At 42.2% G+C, this 20166-nt stretch overlaps 1 protein-coding gene across 6 annotated transcripts in view; it reads left to right on the top strand.

The window, feature by feature from the left end:
- Positions 1 to 20166, top strand: part of gria3b (glutamate receptor, ionotropic, AMPA 3b) — an 86558-nt gene that overhangs the window by 51317 nt on the left and 15075 nt on the right. For 5 of the 6 annotated variants that reach the window (XR_009674642.1, XM_061047723.1, XM_061047725.1 and 2 more), the window contains exons 5-12: positions 6849 to 6902; positions 7925 to 8086; positions 8832 to 8999; positions 9417 to 9521; positions 11590 to 11694; positions 13526 to 13732; positions 15902 to 16275; positions 16768 to 16966. Coding sequence is in view for 5 of the 6 variants with exons in the window: in XM_061047723.1 (XP_060903706.1) it covers positions 6849 to 6902; positions 7925 to 8086; positions 8832 to 8999; positions 9417 to 9521; positions 11590 to 11694; positions 13526 to 13732; positions 15902 to 16275; positions 16768 to 16966 (1374 nt within the window). In the remaining variant the exon portion in view is untranslated. The remainder of the gene's footprint in view (positions 1 to 6848; positions 6903 to 7924; positions 8087 to 8831; positions 9000 to 9416; positions 9522 to 11589; positions 11695 to 13525; positions 13733 to 15901; positions 16276 to 16767; positions 16967 to 20166) is intronic. The other variant, XM_061047727.1, reaches the window with a different exon arrangement.

The raw sequence follows: 20166 nt of genomic DNA, 5'->3' as shown, positions 1-20166 counted from the left end.
TAATCACTTTTGTATTACTACAACTTGTCATAATGATGATATTTCAGGGCTAGAGTTTGTGGGTCTGTGTGTGTGTGCTTTCTTGTGTGTTGCACTCTGTACTGCCTCATATGCTAATGTCTAATCTGATCCATAGCCAAGATTTCACATATAGAATCAGATATGCCTGTGTGCTCCTTCCTGACCCTCTATCCTCGCGGGATTTCTCTGCTGGAGTTTGCTCAGAGGCAACAACCTGCTCATCACTTGTGTAAAGAGAGACAGGGGGGAAAAAAGGGGGGAAAAAATAAAGAAAGAAAGAACGGTGTCTGGGACAGGCCCAGGGCACGCAAGCTGTTCAAAGACAGGCAGGCAATGAGCGCACTGCCAGCCACACAGATTCATTATCATGGAGAGAATAAAAACACGATACGAAGTGAAAGGATTCACAGAAGGAGACGGAGGGAAAAAAGAAAGGTACATCTGGGGATTTGTTAGAACAACATTCGTCCGCCTGTGAAGGCATGAAGTGTGCCCATACTTCCTCCCAATAGAAAATTGGAGATTCTCCATACCCCAATTAATGCTCTTGAATGGGACCTCACACACATTTGGATATATGATTGTATTTTAAATAAATGTGTTGTATCACATTTAAGAAAGGGGCAGAAATCTGACCATGACCAACAGATAAACAGCAGCTCATGAAAATAATTGTAAATAAAAAGAAGGTCCTAAACCCTAAATCATGTGAATGACACAGCAAGACTGGTCTTCTTAAAGAGGGGATGATATTTTAACAATGTGGCGCAAACAGATTTAATCAGAGGCATTTGACCTGAAATGAAATCTGAATAAATCTATGTATGTTTTAACATGTTATACCTACTATTTAGACTCTGATGAGATATATTTTCTGCCTGTGATATCCATCCATTATATAAGTATACGGCTTATCCAATTCAGGGTCGCAGGTGGATGGAGTCAATCCGAGCTGTCATCCTGCAAGATCCTGGATAGGTCCAAGTCAATTACATGGCATTTATGTGATTCATATTGCAATCCCAAAAAACAACCAGGAAACCATACCAGATAAATGCATCACGAGTTTGAGTTTTAGCAGTTATGTCATGCAACCTATGTACAAAGTCTACTTTCCTCCGAGCGTGCTGCACATCATTCCCTACTCCCTCACCCCTGTATCCGACTCCATCCACTGTCCAATCAATAAGGCCTCAAAACCCCAAAATATAAAAATATTTGAATTTCAAATTTTGAATTTTTGTATACTTTATTAATCCCTGAGGGAAATTCTGGTTTTACACTCTGTGATTGAGAGAAGTACATCTCTCACACACACAGGACCGAATCACACACATGCACAGACAGGACCTGTGGACATGCATTGGTGGAGAGATGTCTGAGTAGGGCTGCTACGCAGAGAGCACACCAGAGCAGTTGGGGGTTCAGTGCCTTTTTTTTTTTTTTACAACTACAAGAACATTTCTTGGAACCCATACTTTGTATTTGAGTATCACAATGAAGCACATCTTTAAATTAGTACTTAAAGATAGAGGAGGAAAGTGAGGGCGCTAATGTCCCTTCTGATATGAAAGGTGCTCCTGATCTCGACATCAGCTTATTGTTCCTGAGTTACTGAGAGGAAGGGCTGATGGATGTATACCTAAAACCCTCGTCTCATTGTAAACCCAGGGATACGTATGGAGCTTCCAAATCCCCGGCACCAACCGTGGCTGTTGAGGGCCATTTACTAACTGAGATTATAGAATTAAACAGGATTAGAGTGTTATCATTGAACTGGATGTGACCCGCTGACTCCACAACTGAATAAGAAGCAGAGACCGGTGTGCTACGACTGACAATTTGCACTTGTAGTTTGGACTGAATCAAGAACACAGCTTCATGACAATACAGACGACAAATCCAAGAAAATGTTTCCCTTTGATGCATCAAGATGAATTGCCTTGTTCATTCGAAGTAAAAGCGGAGTAGGACATTTTCCTGTTCTGAAGCCAGGTTTGAGGGCGTGTCGGCTGCAGTGTCAGTGATTCTTTCAGCTCGAAGTATCACGTCTCACATTGTTCTCATACCTCAGAGCAATCATGGAAATAATCATCTGAGAAGGAGTCAGGTGTTTCATAAAGGTTTTGTGTTTTAAGGGGCCGCCAACAGTGGATACCCCAGCTCCCTTAAGGGGCATGTATCCCGACTGCAAAGAAAAGCATCTCAGGCGCAGCCGCTGCTGGTCATTAATAAGGGAATGTTCCACCAAGAGCACTTCTACAAAGAGCACTGAAGCAGAAAGTGAGACTGAAGAACAGGAAATCCTTCTTTTTTTTTTTATCACAGCTTAAAATCCAACCTCTTTCCCTGTGAAGTAGAGCACTTTAATATATCTGCTGCCATTAAATTATATGTAGACGATTAAGGACCTTTTTTTATTAACACCCAAGTAATGAAAAACTGAGTTATAACATACCATCACTGTTTAAAGGCATGATCACAAGAGAGACTACACCAAAGCAGCTATCAGAGGACATTTATTGTTATGTTGATTGTTGACAGAGTCTGTTCACTTTGTGTCCTAAAGGTCCTGTGTTGGCTAAGTGTGCATTTATTGTGATTTAATATTTTAACGTAAGCTTATATAATGTCAGTCAACGTAGCATTAGCTTAGCAATCAAAGGGTAGAATACAATGAATACAACAGATCACAGTTGATCCAATCAGATCACCCCTGATGGTTCTGACCATATGTGATTCGCAGATCAATGGAAGATATTTCATGGCTGTTCAAATAAATGTACTGCTGATAAATCCCAACGCAGAGTCTCAGTAAAAAGAAGGCAGCCTTTAAGTGGTCACCATCGCCATGGAGGGACACTGTATGAATGAAAAGACGGTACGCATGCTTTCTTTCAGACTTTCACACAGAAACAGGTTGTAAAGTGTTGATTTTCAGTTTGGATACGTCACTTCTCAGTTTCATCTCATCTTTTTTGTGTTTACCCTACAAGTATCTGCAGGTGCTTACATATCGTTGTTTATAATGTTTTGCTTTTTAGAGACGTGTATTTTTCAAGTTATTTAAGGTTGACTTAAAGTTCAAAACTCATTGCAATGTCCGTCATTGAGACAATATAACCCTGTCAAAAGTGATATTTTAAAGACCTCTTTCAGTGGTTCTGTTTTGAAACCATAATACATTAATTTGTTTCCAAATGAACGTCATTTATTTGGGGTGATTAAAGGTAAGAATAGTCAAACGTACAGAAGAGTGTCTAATATCAACTCTCATTTCCTGCCACTTAGCCTACGAACGAACTAATGCTGAGCCAATAGTAACAACGTTTTTATTATTGTAATTGCAAGGACATACATTAAGGCTATGGACTTTATACAGGAAACTATCATCTACACTTTTGACAACTGCTTGTGATCATGTAGCTCAATGAAATGCTTAAAGATGCACTATTTAGATGTGGTAGTGAAATTTTGAAAGTTGGAGAAGTGAAACAATTGTATGCTTTATTTTCTGAACTAAATACACAGAATGTATTCAAAGGAAAAAAAATGTGTCGCTGGAACGCTGTTTGGATCTAAAAAGCTACCAGGAGAGTTACGGTTTTGGTTGAGAGAAACATGACATTTGAAGCTAAGGTTTGTAAATTGTTACAAAAATGTTGGGCAATATTTACAACCGAAAATGTTTTGGGGTAAATTAACAAGTAGCTTGATGTGAAAATATTTGTAGGGTACAGCTCTGATGCCACTGGCCTACCATATAGGAAAAGAGGAGGGTAAAAGTAGTTGCATCCTTATTTTCTCCTTTTTTATATGCCCCCCAGTTAACGCTTTGTTATTTACAAATTATGGGGAACCTGTCATTTTCAGTCTGCTTCTTCCTGTGCTGAGGCAAACTTTGCAGTAGAAAGGTCAAACTCAGAGGGAAAACAGTCTGGCGGTTATTGAAAATGTGTAGCTGTAGTTTTACATTTAGGACTCTATCTGGCGGGGCTGAGGCACAGCTAGTCTGGATGAGGCTAAAGTCAAGGTCATCCCTGTTGTCTGTCCCCGTCAGGCTTAAAAGAAAACTCCTCTCTGCAGAATACTGGCTTTTCCTTTACGCAGCAGAACAAAAGGTGGAGGAGCCGGCTCATGGATCGATGTGCAGGAAGGAACAATGTATGAAAAAGAAAATAGTAATCACGCTTTTGAAGGGGTAGAAGTGGGAAAAATATATATATATATTCTTGTTGATGTCAATAAAAACAGAATACTAAATGTAGAAGGTTCATGTGATATGTACAGTCTATGGTTTTATTATAGCTGCTTTGGTGGCAATTAACAGAAACAGAAATCAGTTCAAGGAGAATTGGGTGCTGGAGAAAACAAAAAGGTGTCTGAAGAAAGTGAATGCATAAAGATGTGTGTTTGTTAATGATCCTTTTAACTTGAAAATCATGCAAAACCACTGTACACAGTTTAAATTAATTGATACTCTCAATGTACTCCCTTTTCTCGGCTAAACCCGGCTTGGAATTGAAATCCTTAGCGCTTGGTTAAGCCATGAGTATGCTTCTCATTTAGATAAAGAAGTTGTCACTGCTTGGTAATGGCAACAAAGATACCAAACGAGTCTCTGGCGAGAAGCTTACAACTTAATGCAAGGAAATGCCAATGGTTGGAAAATAATGAGGCCTTTGTGAATACATCAGCATTTACCTCAGACATATTATTACAGCTAAAATGACAAGAAAACACTCACTATCCAAGAAAATATTAGCCTCCAGAGCCTCCACCATTTACAGAAACCTCAGCAAACACAGCACAATGATGAGCTTTTAGAAAATGTCCACCTACAAGGTTGAAATACCACAAGAGTGGGGCATTTTTTGTGTACTACAGAAACACGGACATATTTGATGGCATCATATGAACAGATTAACTTCATACTAGCTTATTTAGCCGTGAAAAAAATAATAAACCAAAACCTCTAAAGCTAGTAAAATAGACCATTGTTACTGTTTAATTTATCAACAATTTGGTAATGCTAAGCTAAACTAAGAGCTCCCGACACTATACTCTAAATACATGAAACGGGATCGCTGTTCTCAGAAACGTAATAAATAACAGTATTTCCTTAAACTATGCCTTCAAAGGTCTGTAACTCATTGCACTAGTTTAAAGCATGCTTAATTAAGAAAGGTTGAGGGGAGCGGTTGGTGTGATCGGGCCAGAGGAACTGTGTGTCCCTGTGTCATGAGTGTCTCGCTGTGCTTCGTGCCAAGGTTGCCGCTGGTATCTGCTGCCAGGCTGGCTGTGAGCTGCAGGCCTCTGGTGGGAGGGGCGGGCTTTTCCTCTGCCCGGCTCGAGGGCAGGTGTGAGGAGGCTTACAGCCAGAGTCAAGGTTAGCTCATGGAGGAGGAGAGCAGAGCTGTGGGGTTTGTCCAAGAAAATGCAGCAGGGCTGAAAGTCTGAGAGTGAGACTTGTGAACAATAATAGAGGGAGTAGCTTTGATCCAGCTTGCTCTGAATTTCCTTTTTCACGGAGCTTTCTGTCACTTTCTCATTAGATTGACTGATTCTAAAAGCCAACCCCTGCTACTTCTGCATTAATCAGCTCATTTGCTTTTTTGTTTCTTTTTGTACTTTCTTAGTTTCTCCATGTCGGCCTGCCATCCTGCAGGGGTTGATGTTTTAAAAAAGGAAAATCCTTCTCCATTCAAGCAGAGTCATGAGAGAGTTCAGTGTGCCGTTTCTGTGAAAACTTCTAGAGGAGATGTATTCATTTGAGTGAGAGTGCTCTGTCCAAGCAAGGATACATGTAATATTGTTTGGTGCTACTGTAAACTAGTGCACTCAGGTCAGATTGAGTTCACCAAATCTGAATAAAAAAAAAAATGCAATTGCATTTGAATGAGTGAAATTAAAAACGTCCTTCAAAGATTGTTTGCAGCAAGAGACAAGTTCGCTTTTCTTCACTCTCTCCTGCTCGGTGGAATTGTTGTAAACGATCTACAGTAACAAATATCCAACGTCCACCAGCCTGACACGCACACACAGAAAGATGATAAACTGACAGTTTGTTTTCATGACAGAGCCAGGGCCAGAACATGTGCAAACATGCTGATTTCGCTGTAAACTTGTGTTGCTGTGTTTGTAGAAGGCAGATGAAAACTGAGACATGGTTGACAGGTTTGTGCATGGCAGTCGCTCAGAAGTCCATCCACGGCACACTGCAAACTCATAAATAACAGACCTTGTCATGCAGGCCATGCTGAAAACCGCCGTCCGGCACACAATGTGCAAAGGAGCTGGCACATTTTAGAGTTTCACTGTTGGATTTATCTGTAGGCTAGGAACAAAAGCTAGGAGCATATCTGGAATAAAAGGCAGCATATGGTGTGTATCACCGTGATGGAATGGCTTAGAACACCACTTACTATTTTCAGTCGGGCTGCGTGGGTTGAAACATGCTGTTATGCTCTAAAGGTGTGATATTTTTCAAAGTAGAGCAAGATCCACATCTTACTCGTCTCACTGTAAATTCCTTTGAAATGTTTTTTTACACCTTCTGTCCAAGAGTTACGGAGGACTCCAATCCCCGCAACGTGAATGACTTCAAAGCGAGGAGAATATTCCACGCTGTCTCTGTCTCTTCCTCATTATCAGCTCCTGCTCAGTAAACACTTCCTTTCTTTCTTGTTGTTCAAATGACCGCTTTGCTCAAGTTAACTTTTCGTGCATTCTACATTCACAGAGACTGTTGTTTCCACTTATACGAGCTGTGGCTTTTAGCTCTCGTCTCATTGGTGGTTTACTGTATCGATGTTTTTCTTCCATAGGTTGTGACCCTGGGGAAGAACAGCCGTGGTTACCACTACATTCTGGCCAATCTTGTGAGTAATAACCAAGCTGCTCCCTTGGGAGAGAGGGGCCCTGTTTTCTTTTTTTCCACAAGATGGGACTTAGTCTACGGCATGAGTATGAATGTGCATGCACGATAAGTGGATTATATGCTTTTATGGGAAATCAGGGAAACAGACCTATGTCTTTTTTCTGCACTGTATGTCTGAAGGTTTTAATGATTTCTGCTCATGCTTTATCAATCACAAGCTGGCGGCCAGACTGCTTTTAATATTCAACTAAATGAATATATTCATTTTGGAGTTTAAATGAATGTCCTAAGCAATATATAAACATCGTTTAACCTTTTTAAATGTCTTTGGAGAGAAGCCATCTCCTGTTCCTCCAAGTCCACAGAGGGAAATGTTCATTTAGCCTTGATATAAGCATGAGCATTTAAAAGCGGAGGATGGCCCCTCTCTCTCTCTCTCTCTCTCTCCCTCTCTCTTTCTCTCTGCGAGATCCCCTGCTGCTGTTTCCTCGACTTTAGAAGATGTGATTATGCAGCAGTCAGACACATGTCCTTGCACGCCATGACACAATGCCGCACTTAAAAAACAGCAATTTGGCCATAAAAAGAAATAACTTCATGTCATGGCTCCAGGGTGGAGAGGGGAATTTAAAAGGCAGCTGGAGCAGCAGAGGTTTTTCAAATGCATTAGATTTTTGCTTTTTTTTTTTTTTTTTTTTTTTTTTTTTTTTTAAATAGAAAGCGTACTGAATATAATTAGGCCAGCTGGTTCAAGTAAAATATTTAGACTTGTACGTGATTCTGACACAAAGTTTAAAGCATCTACTGGCAGGTTGTTTGTCATTAAATAAGTCAAGTTACGCAGCAAAGTGTGGAGAGAAACATTCAGGGTAATGGCAAACACATGTTGCTCTTTCATACACTTTACAATAAAATGCACCTCGCACCCCACCCCCAAACATGAGAGCAAATATGTTATGGTTTAGCAAAAGTAAGATTAAAATTCAAGAAGTCCTCATCTCCTTCCTTTTTGTCTCATCTCAGGGATTCACTAATGTGAGCTTGGACAAAGTCTTCGCAGGTGGAGCCAACATTTCAGGGTTTCAGATCGTCAACCCTGAGAACCCGATCGTGCAGCAGTTTATGCAGCGCTGGGAGCGGCTAGATGAAAGAGAATTCCCAGAAGCCCGAAACACTCCTCTGAAGGTACTCTGCTTTGCAAGGCCCTTTCATTGCACATGCAGAACACAGCGATCATCCCGTCTGAAGTGCTCTCTATCTCTTCCTCGCCTCCTCTCATCCTTCTGTATGCCTTTGTCATTACCTCTTTTTCCTCCCACCCCCCTCTTTGCCTCGCATCCTTCTCAGTAATCAATATATTGATAGGCGGTGCAAGGCAAGGTTATATCGCCGCTTCAATTTACATCTAATTAAACAATGATCAAGAAAGAAATGGATTTTGAATGGCATTTAATTAGATTTTGTCATGGTGCAGTGGTCAACAAACAAGTGGCTCAGACCTCAGCGGTGGAAAGGTCAAGCAAAGTTGGAAGGGAAGTGCGTGGGAGATAAAATCTTGCATTAATGCTAAGTTTTCTCCCAAACTAGGCAGGAAAAGTTTTAAAAGCTTTTTTTAATCAGATCTGTTCAATCAATCTTTTTTTATTATATTGTCAGTATTAGAGCGTGCACCAAACTGACCTGAAGTCCTGGCAAATTTTGTGTTATGACAAATATAGCAATAAACCGGATCAAATAATCATATTCTGACATTTTAATCATGGTGGTTAAATTCAGTTTTACTTGCAGACATGAACAACCTGAGTGCTTTAGTATAAAAACATTCATCTCCTTGCACACAGATATCTCATGATCTTGCGTTCTTGTCTCACCCTGTGTTCTGCTGGTTTTTTTTTTTTGTTGTGTTTTTTTTCTGTCTTTTTCTGTACAGTACACTTCAGCTCTTACCCACGATGCCATCTTGGTGATAGCAGAGGCCTTCAGGTACCTGCGGCGCCAACGCGTGGATGTCTCTCGCCGGGGCAGCGCCGGAGACTGCCTAGCCAATCCCGCTGTACCTTGGAGCCAAGGCATCGACATTGAGAGAGCTCTCAAAACGGTAGGAGTGGAGGGAAGAGTAAAGGAGAGAGAGAGAGAGAGAGAGAGAGAGAGGCAAGCTGATAACCAAAGAAAAGGCTGGGAGAAGTGAAGCAAAGATAGCAAGTGAGAGTGTGATAAAGATGGAAAGTGACAGAGAGAAGGGGAGAGAGTGCAGAGCCGTTCTCCTCCCTCTGCCCCCCCGATATCTGTTCACAGAGCTCACTCAAATCCAGGCCCTCATTACCATAAAACTACATCTTTTATTAAAGCGTATCCAGTTCATCATTTGATTAACAGACTGCAAGCACTCCAGCGGCTCCATAGACACGAGCACCTTAATACCAGCTATACGCAAAGTGATGGCTATCCTCTATGTCTGTGTGTGTGTGTGTGTGTGTGTGTGTGTGTGTGTGTGTGTGTGTGTCCCTCATGGCAGGTCCAAGTGCATGGCATGACAGGCAACATCCAGTTTGACAACTATGGCCGCAGGACCAACTATACCATTGATGTTTATGAGATGAAAACAGGTGGGCCAAGGAAGGTAAGTCTGAACGTTGGCCTCCATTAACTCGCATCCATCAGCTGTCAGATCCAGATTTAATCTTTATAGAAACACAGCAAACAGCTGGCACACATCGAGGTTTGGTTTATTGCGCGTCCGAATCATGGAATTTTAAATGACTCATTGATCAACTGCGCTAAGCTAAAAAGCTCGGTGAATGTGAGCCACATGTTCAAGGTTGCAAAAACGTAGCAAAACTTGACTATTTTTAGAAAAAAATAATAATAGTCTTGTTAGGTTGAAAAAGAAAGCCTTTTCAATTCTTTTAATAAGTATTTCCGCTGTCACCTGGGACCAGCGGGGGCTGACAGAACAGTGCAGCGTTACACTGATTGCCTTTCTCTCTCCCCTCCTGTAGTAGCACTGATGAGCAACACAAGCCCCACAAATCACACCCAAGCTGCAATCTGATAACTGAAAACTGTCCTATCACAAGAATGATATGAGTCTATTTCCAATCTTCAGGAGAGCACAGATCTGATTCCACAGTAATTACCATTCAAATAACCAATTACTATAAAGAGGATCCAAGAATTCCTCTGGCTCCTCTTCAAAATGGTAATTCCCCGCAGTGCGTTCACATTATAACCGGTACCACATGATGACCTCTGGTTTTATTTCACAACCTCACCGAGTTCCAGGAGACAGCTGTGAATTACTCGTTAGCTGGATAAGTGTGGGCTAGGTCCGATGTGACGTGTGATTATTCCGCCTGCCTCCCAGGGCCTCTGACGCCCCACAGTTCGGTTAGCATTGCGATGGCCTTAGAGACATTCTCAACGCAGCCAATCAGAGACGGAGAGAACAGGGAGAAAAAGAGGTCAGGGAGAGGGAGAGAGGGAGAGTGAAGGATGGAGGGAAGATGAGACAAGCCGGGCAGCAGTTTGTCAGGACCTGGAGCCCCGCTCACCCCGCTGACAGTTAGAGGATGAAGGTTCTTAGCTGTGACTGTCATAAGTGATGTATGGGCTGATATCCGTCCCAGCTGCTCAGGGTGAGATCAGGACTTTGCCTCTGGAGCAGCACTCCATGACACAGCCTCCCCACAGTCCCATCCCCCGATCCGCTCCTCTCAAATATCACTCTCGGACAACAGCCAGGAATAAACATTAAGCGCTCTCTCCAGTCTAGCGGGTGCACTAACTACAGCCACAGTTTGTGAGCTCAGTTCTCGAGCTGTAGTTTGACAAGTTTGCTGCTTTCTAGCGCCTCCACTTGGCTGTTTAAAAACTGTGCACTCTTGTACACCTGTCTGGCTCAAGCATTTTAAGATCTGAGATGGAAAAATGCATACCAGATGTGACGGGGGAAACCTTAGCCAGCAACAGTTAGACTATTGGCAGCAACATATGCAACATGTTTCATCGTGAGCCAGAGAAGCCATTATTTCAGATGGGCAAACAAACACTTGACATTGGTTTGACTTAAGCATCTGTACAGCAGAATGCAGAGTAACTGCAATGGCAGGACTGTGCAGAAGAAATGTTGGAGCCACTGAAATATTATGCTAAATTATTAAACGTGTATGCAGTTCACAGGCCTGGGTATCAATTATTTACCATAAAACCTGGGAAGCTGGAGGTGGGAGGGGTTGAAGTTGTCTGCCGTATGCTCATGCATTTCAAGCTCTTGCACATTTGGCTATTTGAATGGATAAAACATGTATATTTTTCTAATATCTCTGATCATGACACTCACTGCATGTTGATTGAGAATTACAACTCTGTTTCTTGCATGCGTAGTTTACTTGGCCCCCTTCTGCTGCTTTAGTATTCTGCTCATTCGCTGCTATTTTGGTCGAACTTAAGGGCAGAGACAGAGGGCCTCTGGGAAATGAAGTGCTGTTTTAATGAGCCCTGCATCGTGGCAGAACCGAATAAAAGTTTGCCTTGTACCTGCTGTATGCCCATTTACAAAGCATCAAATGTCTAATGTTGAGGGCGGGGGAATTTTTGTGACTATAAGTGTATTTATCACTCAGTTTTATTCATCAGAGAACAATCATAATGTAAAAAAGATCAAAGTAACCCTTGCTTTTCCTTTGCAGATCGGGTACTGGAACGAGTACGCACGATTTGTAAATATTATGGACCCGCAGGTTTCCAACGACTCCTCAGTGGAAAACCGAACGATTGTGGTCACTACTATTATGGTACACTTTCCATGCAGTTTTAAATGTTTCACATATTCTGCCACTCAAGGTCATGGTGTTGATTCCAATGGGTGATACATTCTGTCCTGGGCGGGTAGAACCACATCTTTTTTGTGTTGCTTTCCATCCACTCACTACATGTTGAAACAGTCAATCCCGAAGGGGGGAGTGTTTCAACTGTATCCGTGTGGGTGTCAAAGCATTTTGATTTTCCATACTTCAGTGGCCTGTCGTAGCAGTGACATCACAATAATGGTATAAATGATAATGGTTGACTCCATCAATTATAAAACGCATACAAACGCATACGTAAGTAGACCTGTCTGTCCTCATCAAGTAAATGTTCACTGACACTCGGGATAGACTGGCCGAAGAATGACTAGAGGATCATACTGCAATGGTTGCACAAGCTGGGCAAAGCAAAATAAGCAGTATTGGAGGAGGGATACAAAGGTGCGGTATATATTTCCTGGTTATCGCCTCTCCAATCTATTTTGTATTGCTCCTACATGAGTTCTGTGTTGAAGTATAACTTCCAGGCAGTGATTTAGGAAACATAATATTCCCAGACAATATGAGAAACAAACAAAAAGCCTCACATTTATTGATTTCCAAATGGATTTACTCACCTTAATGTTTCAGGCTTTTGGAAAGCTTCCATTGGAAATGTATTATGGCATTATAATTACCTGATGCAGTACTTCAGTCTCTGCAAACAAACAGCTTGAAATAATGAAGAAAAAACGTAATGAGGATCTTTGGTATTCATGCACAGTTAGTTTCCATTTGTATTCCAAGGCGTGATCCGGCGTCACTCAATATCAAGAGGAAACGTTTAACATGTCAAGATGAGAATTACAGTCAGGAGGTAAACACGTGTTAACTGGAGGAAACACTCAGTGGATCCGAGGTGAGGGGATACGTTCAGCACAGAACAAACAAACCATTGCTCTCCTACTTGCACTATAATTGTATGTGGCTGTAATGACAATGCCTGCTCTCCCGAGCGGTCCTATTGTTTGTTAATGATGATGTGCTCAGTAAGAGACAAGACGAGCTGCACCGGCGTTTTTGAAAACGGAGAAGGAAACTAGCACGCTCCTGCTCTCCTCATGTAATTATTTTATTTATAAAGACTTCCTTTTTCTTTTCTTTTCTTTTTTTTTTTTTTTTTGCATTTGTATGGTAGGGAAATAACAGCTCTTTACCTTATTTATCCTGGAATGAAACAGCCTTTTAAGTGCGCATTGGTGCTTGAACATGTTGAGATACTCTGGGCACTATCTGATCCCTCTCCTGTCACTGGCATTTACTTACGACACCCATCCCCATTCCCATCCCCACCCACCTCTGAGCTGACCCACACCTTGCCTCACCAATGACTCACAGCCCTGTTAAAACTCATTCTGGCCTTCTGTCTTCTCCTAAAGACATTACAAACTTTGTTCTTCCTTGCCTTAACCCTTCCATTTCTGTGCCGTAGAGTTGCACCCTTTGGCTTGAATGGGTTGGGTGCATTGGTGCTCGGTGTCTGCTGGCTACCACGGCTTGATGAAAGCAGCGCGACCACAGGATCTCGCTGCTGTTATCAGTGTTTATGTGTGCATTCGCGGGGCTTCATTTGTATATGCATGACTGCATGGATGTGATCATTGCAGCTTAAAACGTTTTTAATCTCTCCGTGTGTGTGTGTGTGTGGGGGGGGGGGGGGGGGGGACTGTGTGCAAGAGTGCATGGGCACATATGAGTGCATGTAAGCATATTTCTGTATTACTCAATGTGTGTGCCAGGGCATGGGAGTGAATAAACCAGCGTGTGTTTAAATCAACAGGAAGCTCCTTATGTGATGTACAAGAAAAATTATATGCATCTGGATGGGAATGACAGATATGAAGGCTACTGCGTCGATTTAGCATCTGAGATTGCCAAACATGTTGGAATTAAGTACAAACTGTCTATTGTAATGGATGGGAAGTACGGAGCCCGAGACCCCGAGACCAAGACGTGGAACGGGATGGTGGGTGAACTGGTCTATGGGGTGAGTACTGGGAGCCTCGATTTCGCTGATTACATGACAGTTTGCAAGGAACTTCAACATGAGAGGAGACCTCATTTTTCTGTCTTAAGGTTATCACCAACCCGTTATGAGCTCATCAGCTTTTGCCCAGTTCAAAGTCTAACGCTGTCTGTCTCAGCTGTGAGTGAATCTGTCAAATGCAGCCTCGAGCATTGGGGGGGAGTTGGTGATCATCTTGAGACGGAGAAAATGAAATCATTTCTCAGTGCTGTTCATTGCAATTAATCTTTCTTGCTTAGCCTAGAAAACTCTCTCTCTTACAGTCCAAACAGAGGTAGGTACTGTACATGAAAACAATGAGTCCATATGGCAAACACACTGTAATCACTTTGATGAATGAAAGATTGTATGCCTTTGAAGTGATTGTGTAATTATGTTCGATGTTTGATGTGTGTGATGAATATGCCACGTTGTAAATTCACAGCTGAGAAAGTCAGCTTCAGGATCAACAGCTAAATGGCTGCTTGCGGTTTGAGACAACAAGATCCATATGTGTTGTGCTCCATAAAGATTGAACCTCTCACATTAGGGAAGGGTCACCTCGTGTTTTACATCTGACGGAGTTCTGCATTCAGGCTCTCGCAACACCTCGAGGACTCCTAAATGAATCCCGCAACCCCACCCACTCTCGCCTTTCTCCCCATTCAACGAAGCCACAGTGGTTGAACAGGGGGGCCAAATACAAAATGCACGAGGGCTAGGCTTCCTCATCTGTTCAATTTCCCAACTATCAGCCTGAGAGATTGCTCGGTTTGATGTGCTATCGCCACCGAATTATCTTTCAAATGGGAAAAGTCCACTCCCTGCAGATGGAGGTGAAAAAAATATCCCCATCACGTCGCTGTCAAGACTTTCCAAGCCTGTAATTTTACAGCAGGTGGGCCAAGACTAATAGTTTTGTACATTCTGACCTTTTGACCAGTAAATTAATTTGATTTTAGTTGTCTTTTAAAGGTTAAGCCCGAGGCTGCTCTTTATTGCTTTGTTTCTCTCGCCATTGATTGAGTGCTGCTTACGCCTGCACCAGGATTAAATGGTTATAGCCCTCCACATTGTTGTGTTGACAGGGTAAAGAAAACAGTCATGTTTATTGAGCCTATTTGTGTTGCACCGAGTTTGACCTTGTAAGAAACATTTTCTGCCTCGTGCCTCTTCAATCCAATCTTTTTCTCGATTTCAACATAAAGACGACACAATACAAAGAAATGTCCTTCACGGAGCGCCTGCTTTGAAGAGGAGCAGTTATTTAATTAATCACACACACAAGCTGCAGTAACACTGTCTAATGTGATTAATTATTTTCTTCTGCCTTTACAAAGAAACCCATTGTGATTTCCAAAAAGGGCAGCACCATCTCTGTGGATGTGTTTTGATAACAGTGTGATTGAAGCTGCAGAGCAAAGGAGGGAGATAAAGAGAAACAGCTTGGAAAATGAGACAAATAAAGCTAATGCCAGAATAAGCTGTGTTTGGGAAATCCAGCTTACCCAATGCCATGTGAAGAAGTTCAAGCAGCCACGGTTTGCTGATCTTTTGTGTGCAACGACCTTTTTTACTATACAATCTGCAGTTTCAATTGCAGCCAATTTAATGACAAAGTTACACTTGTTATGAAGACGTCAGACAACCCACTACTTTCTTTTATTATGCAGTTTTAATGAAACAGTTCAATTATTGAAACAGCCAGATTCTCATAGCAAGACGGGTTATAAACTGACTATTTTAAGGCAGTTTATAATAAAAAAGTGTTCTGCCTCGGTTGTCTTTTTGGGTCCTGATGAATTTGGTAAACGTGACTGAAACATTTCTTCCCCCTCAGTGGATTTCTTTCCAAGCTGTCTCTCTGAAAGTCTTGCAGTGGCATTGTTAGCTTTTACTCGTTTTTCACCTCTCAATGTCTTAACATGTTGGTGAAATATCAGATTGATTCTACAGTTAAAAACTCAGATATAAATCTGCTTTGCTGTGTGTGTATGTGTTTGCCTTATTTCCTATAATTATGTGTGAAATGTGTGATAACATTGTTTTATTCTGCCCTTCCAGCTGCAGACATTCACACACACATTTAAAATGACCCCTTTCATAATGCAGGTCATGACTAATGCTCGCTGTGCATGTCCCTGTTTCCAGAGAGCAGATATAGCTGTTGCACCTCTCACCATTACTCTGGTTCGAGAGGAGGTGATAGACTTTTCCAAGCCCTTTATGAGCTTGGGCATCTCCATTATGATAAAGAAGCCACAAAAGTCCAAGCCCGGTGTGTTCTCCTTCCTGGACCCGCTGGCCTATGAGATCTGGATGTGTATAGTGTTTGCCTATATTGGGGTGAGCGTTGTCCTGTTCCTGGTCAGTCGGTTCAGTCCATACGAGTGGAACCTGGACGAACAGGATGAGACCAAAGACCCCCAGACACCGCCCGATCCTCCCAATGACTTTGGCATCTTCAATTCTCTCTGGTTCTCTCTGGGGGCCTTCATGCAGCAGGGCTGTGACATCTCCCCAAGGTGGGTCAGCTCCAGTAGCTCCAGGAGTGGACAAAAACAAAACTACTACTGCATGATTTTTTCATTGCAAGTGATGGGATGCACTTTAATAAGTACACATTTCCTGTCCTCTCCTTTAGGTGCTCATTTGAAGCTAAGCTCTATTTACATTTATTGCAGCTATTATACCTATAATTGAGTTTGTCAGTTTGTGTGCTGAAAATACCATCAGCAAAATTATTTAATCAATATTTTCCCAAGGCTAGGAAATGAACTTTGACCATGTTTGAGAGCCAATTAAAGGCTTGGACTAGAGCACATTTAAAAACAACTTGTACTACTTTCCTTGCAAACGTGCTTTTGAAAGAGCTGTCGCATTGATGTGATTTAAAAGAGAATTCTGATGACCGAATAAATTGGGTACATGGAACACAAGTTGTAGATCTTTGAAAGGCACCACATGGCACTGTTTAATGACTCTGTGTTTCCTTGCCATCAACCTTCCTCTTGTAGGTCTCTATCAGGGCGTATCGTCGGTGGTGTGTGGTGGTTCTTCACCCTCATCATCATCTCCTCCTACACAGCCAACCTGGCTGCCTTCCTGACAGTGGAGAGGATGGTCTCTCCTATTGAAAGTGCTGAGGATTTGGCCAAGCAGACAGAGATAGCATATGGCACTCTAGACGCAGGCTCCACAAAGGAGTTTTTTAGGGTGAGTAGAAGAAGGACTTATTTTAAAAACATGCACACACAGCATCACAAATCAGAGTTCCTTTGCTCTTAGCTCAAATGGAAAAACACCTAAACGTTTTGCACTCAGGCTCACTGCATCATAAATACTACTTTGTGTAAATGTCCTTGATAAACTCTTCCTTGCAGCTTTTCCATTTTGTACCTTCAGTTCAACACTCTTGACCTGTACAAGATTGCTCCAAATGAGGCATGTTGACAGAGAAGCGGTTCTTGAACTCTTATGACACCAACGTGAAATTTATGCGGCAGTACTGCAGCGTGCAACCTTGAGGCGCTGGGGCTGTCAGCAGAAAGTGTGATAACAACGTGGAAGACTCAGAGGTGATAAAAACAGGAGGCTAATCAAAGCACCCACATCAGGCTCAAACTCTGAAGGGTCAGCTCATGAAATATAATTAGCCAGCCTGCCATGGCTGGCAAATTGGACCTGATGAAGAAGAGCCCTGCAGGTCAAAACAGCACGGTCTGAATAACGGTTCAGATGGAATAAGCAATATGTCTATCGGCATGAGGGACTTGCCCGGCAATTAAGCCATAAATTAACTAAAATCTGAAGCGAGACTGTATTAGTATTTGAAAGACAGCCACATATTCTCAGTGCAGGAGTTAAACAGCCCTGCGTATCTTTAAGGAGATCAACATCCTGCTGATAAATTCATAGTTGCTTTAGCTGGTGGCGTAGTGACATTGGCGTTCATATCCTTTGCATTTGCAGAGCAATAAGTAGAAAAATAATTAATGAAACAGCGCTCTCTCTCTTTCTCTCTTTCTCTCTGTGACGACGAGGAGGCAATATGACAGTTTTTTATCTTAGGCTCCCTCATTACTCATCAGCAGGAGAGGAACAATTCATATGTTTCACAGCTGCAGCCTGTTGGCAGAAAGAGCTATTCATTTGTATTACCCCTGGGTTGGATTGTTCAGAACAACAAATGCAAAATCAAATCCATGTTTTAAGTGACAAAAAGGACAAGATAGAGCCTGCAGAGTTGGATGCTTAAAAGGGCGTTTTAAAAGGCTGTTCACTCTAGCTGTAGAGCTGGTAGATCTTCAGAAATGTAACACACGACAAACATGACAGCAGCACTTTATTCTCTACAGCACCTTACAAAGCCTGTCATCACTGCTCCTTCGTCGGGGAAGAGGATCAGGTGTATTTACAGAATATGTCTTTGAGCTGCAGACATGATGGATGCCAATTACAGATTAGGTTTCCAGCCTGACAATGAGGCCACTGTAGGTTCTGCAGGTAGAACAATCTGAGAGGTGGTCGCGGAGTTGCTCGATTCTGTATTCTGCATAATGAGTGTCCTAGTTACATCCCCAAAGTCTTCAAATAGGAAATGACATGTGTGAACCACCATTTCAAGGGACTTTTAATTAAAGTTGTGCAGGGCTGACAAGCCAAAAAACACACTGATTAATAGGAGTTAAAGTTCTATTTCAGATCTGTTTCTCTGGAAATACATTCAGGCTTAATTAGACGCATACGGCATCAGCCAGCTGGAAATTTTAAATCAAGTTCGATGTTTCAAACGAGACATATGTCATCATCTCTGCCACTCAACAAAAACTTTGAATTTTTAATGATTTCACCTGGTTTATCCAAAGCTGCCTGAAAAGTATTCATATTGCATATTGGTCCCTGTAGAGAAAAAGAAAAGAAAATTCTGCCTGCCTTTCAAAGTAGAAGTTATGATATGGCACCATAAACTTGTCTTTTAAAAAGTTCTTATGTTGGTACTTTTCATATTTTTGAATCAGTTATATTATCTCATCTTCTTCTGTGGTATTAGATTTTCCTCAAGGTTGATTTTATTTTTTATTTTTTGCACCTGCTGATAAACTGACAGTTTTGACACACGGCTTATTACCTGACAGTGACAGTTTTCACATTACGGCGAGTGTCTTCATCTGCAGTGGGAGTGAGGAGAAGCTGTAGGGAAGTTTTTTGAAAAAGAGGTGTTAGAGTAGATCCCCTTTGAAAGTCTTCATTCTGCTTCTCGCAACCAAGTAGGACAGCTGGCCTGGGAGCGCATCTACGTGTCCACTGAGAGCCCGTGTGGCTCTGGGTGCTTGGCAGTGCGACTCAACCCGCACTTGTCTCCTCTATGCTCAGACTACCCTGACTGTTTGGATGCTCTGTCCTCCCCTGTCTTCAGTCTGTCTTTTGCTTTACGTTGAGACAATGTGAGATAGCTTCAAGCTTTGTGCCGCTTTCCCTCCACGTAGTAGCTGTCATGTGCCGCTGCACAACTGTGGTTTGTTTCATTACGTCGATTCCCCCTCCATGAATCTCTTCGTGCAGTCCGTTAAATATTTGTATTTGGGATGATTAGAAAATGATGACATGTTTGTCCTCTTGATGCGGTTTAATTCCATCAAACAGCTTGGCTAACTTACACTTAGACATGTACATTGAAAGAGAAGCTGGATGGTAATAATGGCTGAGATGATGAAATGGGCTGATGTGGCTGTTTAATTACGTGTAAAGACCGGGGTGAGACCATCAAAGACAACCACATTGCTGTCCCATCATGCACCTCATTAAACAGCGTAACAATGAAAGAACGATAATTGCACAGAGAAATGAGAGCACAGCATTGTTTTCGGTTCCCCTCAAAAGATTATACATTACCTGAAGCCTCGACGGCAAACATCGTGCATCTTGCTGATGTGCAGGTGTGCAGGAGATGAGAACAACAGCTTGAGTGCAGTCACCAGTACATTATACTAAGCATGAAAATCAATTTCACGTCTCAGCTATTGTGGCACGGACACTATAGCTTCTCCATGGTCCAACACAGTTTTTAATAAGTGGCTTTTTTTTATGTAGAGCAGACCTGCATTAGGCCATGGATGCATGAAGAGGAGATTTATGCAAGACATCTTTAGGTTGCCCTGCGATCTGTAATCATATGCAGTGCATTGTTCCACAATTCCCCCAGCTCTTGTCTCTATATGGTTCAGTTCAGTGCTGAGTGAAGGGGAGGCTCCTATAAAGATTAGAGGCTGTTTGCATAAAAGAGAAAGCTGACAAAAGCGATGATAGACAAAAGCGAGATAGGCGCAACCTCTGAGGGAATGTGCTGTCCTCGGAGGGCCTTGTCGAACTTTAGATGAGTGGCAACAGAAGGCACGAGAGCTGCCATTGGAGTC

The sequence above is a fragment of the Labrus mixtus genome, chromosome 10 (assembly GCF_963584025.1).
Source record: "Labrus mixtus chromosome 10, fLabMix1.1, whole genome shotgun sequence".
Classification (NCBI taxonomy): Eukaryota; Metazoa; Chordata; class Actinopteri; order Labriformes; family Labridae; genus Labrus; species Labrus mixtus.
This window is presented reverse-complemented; position numbering and strand designations above follow the sequence as displayed.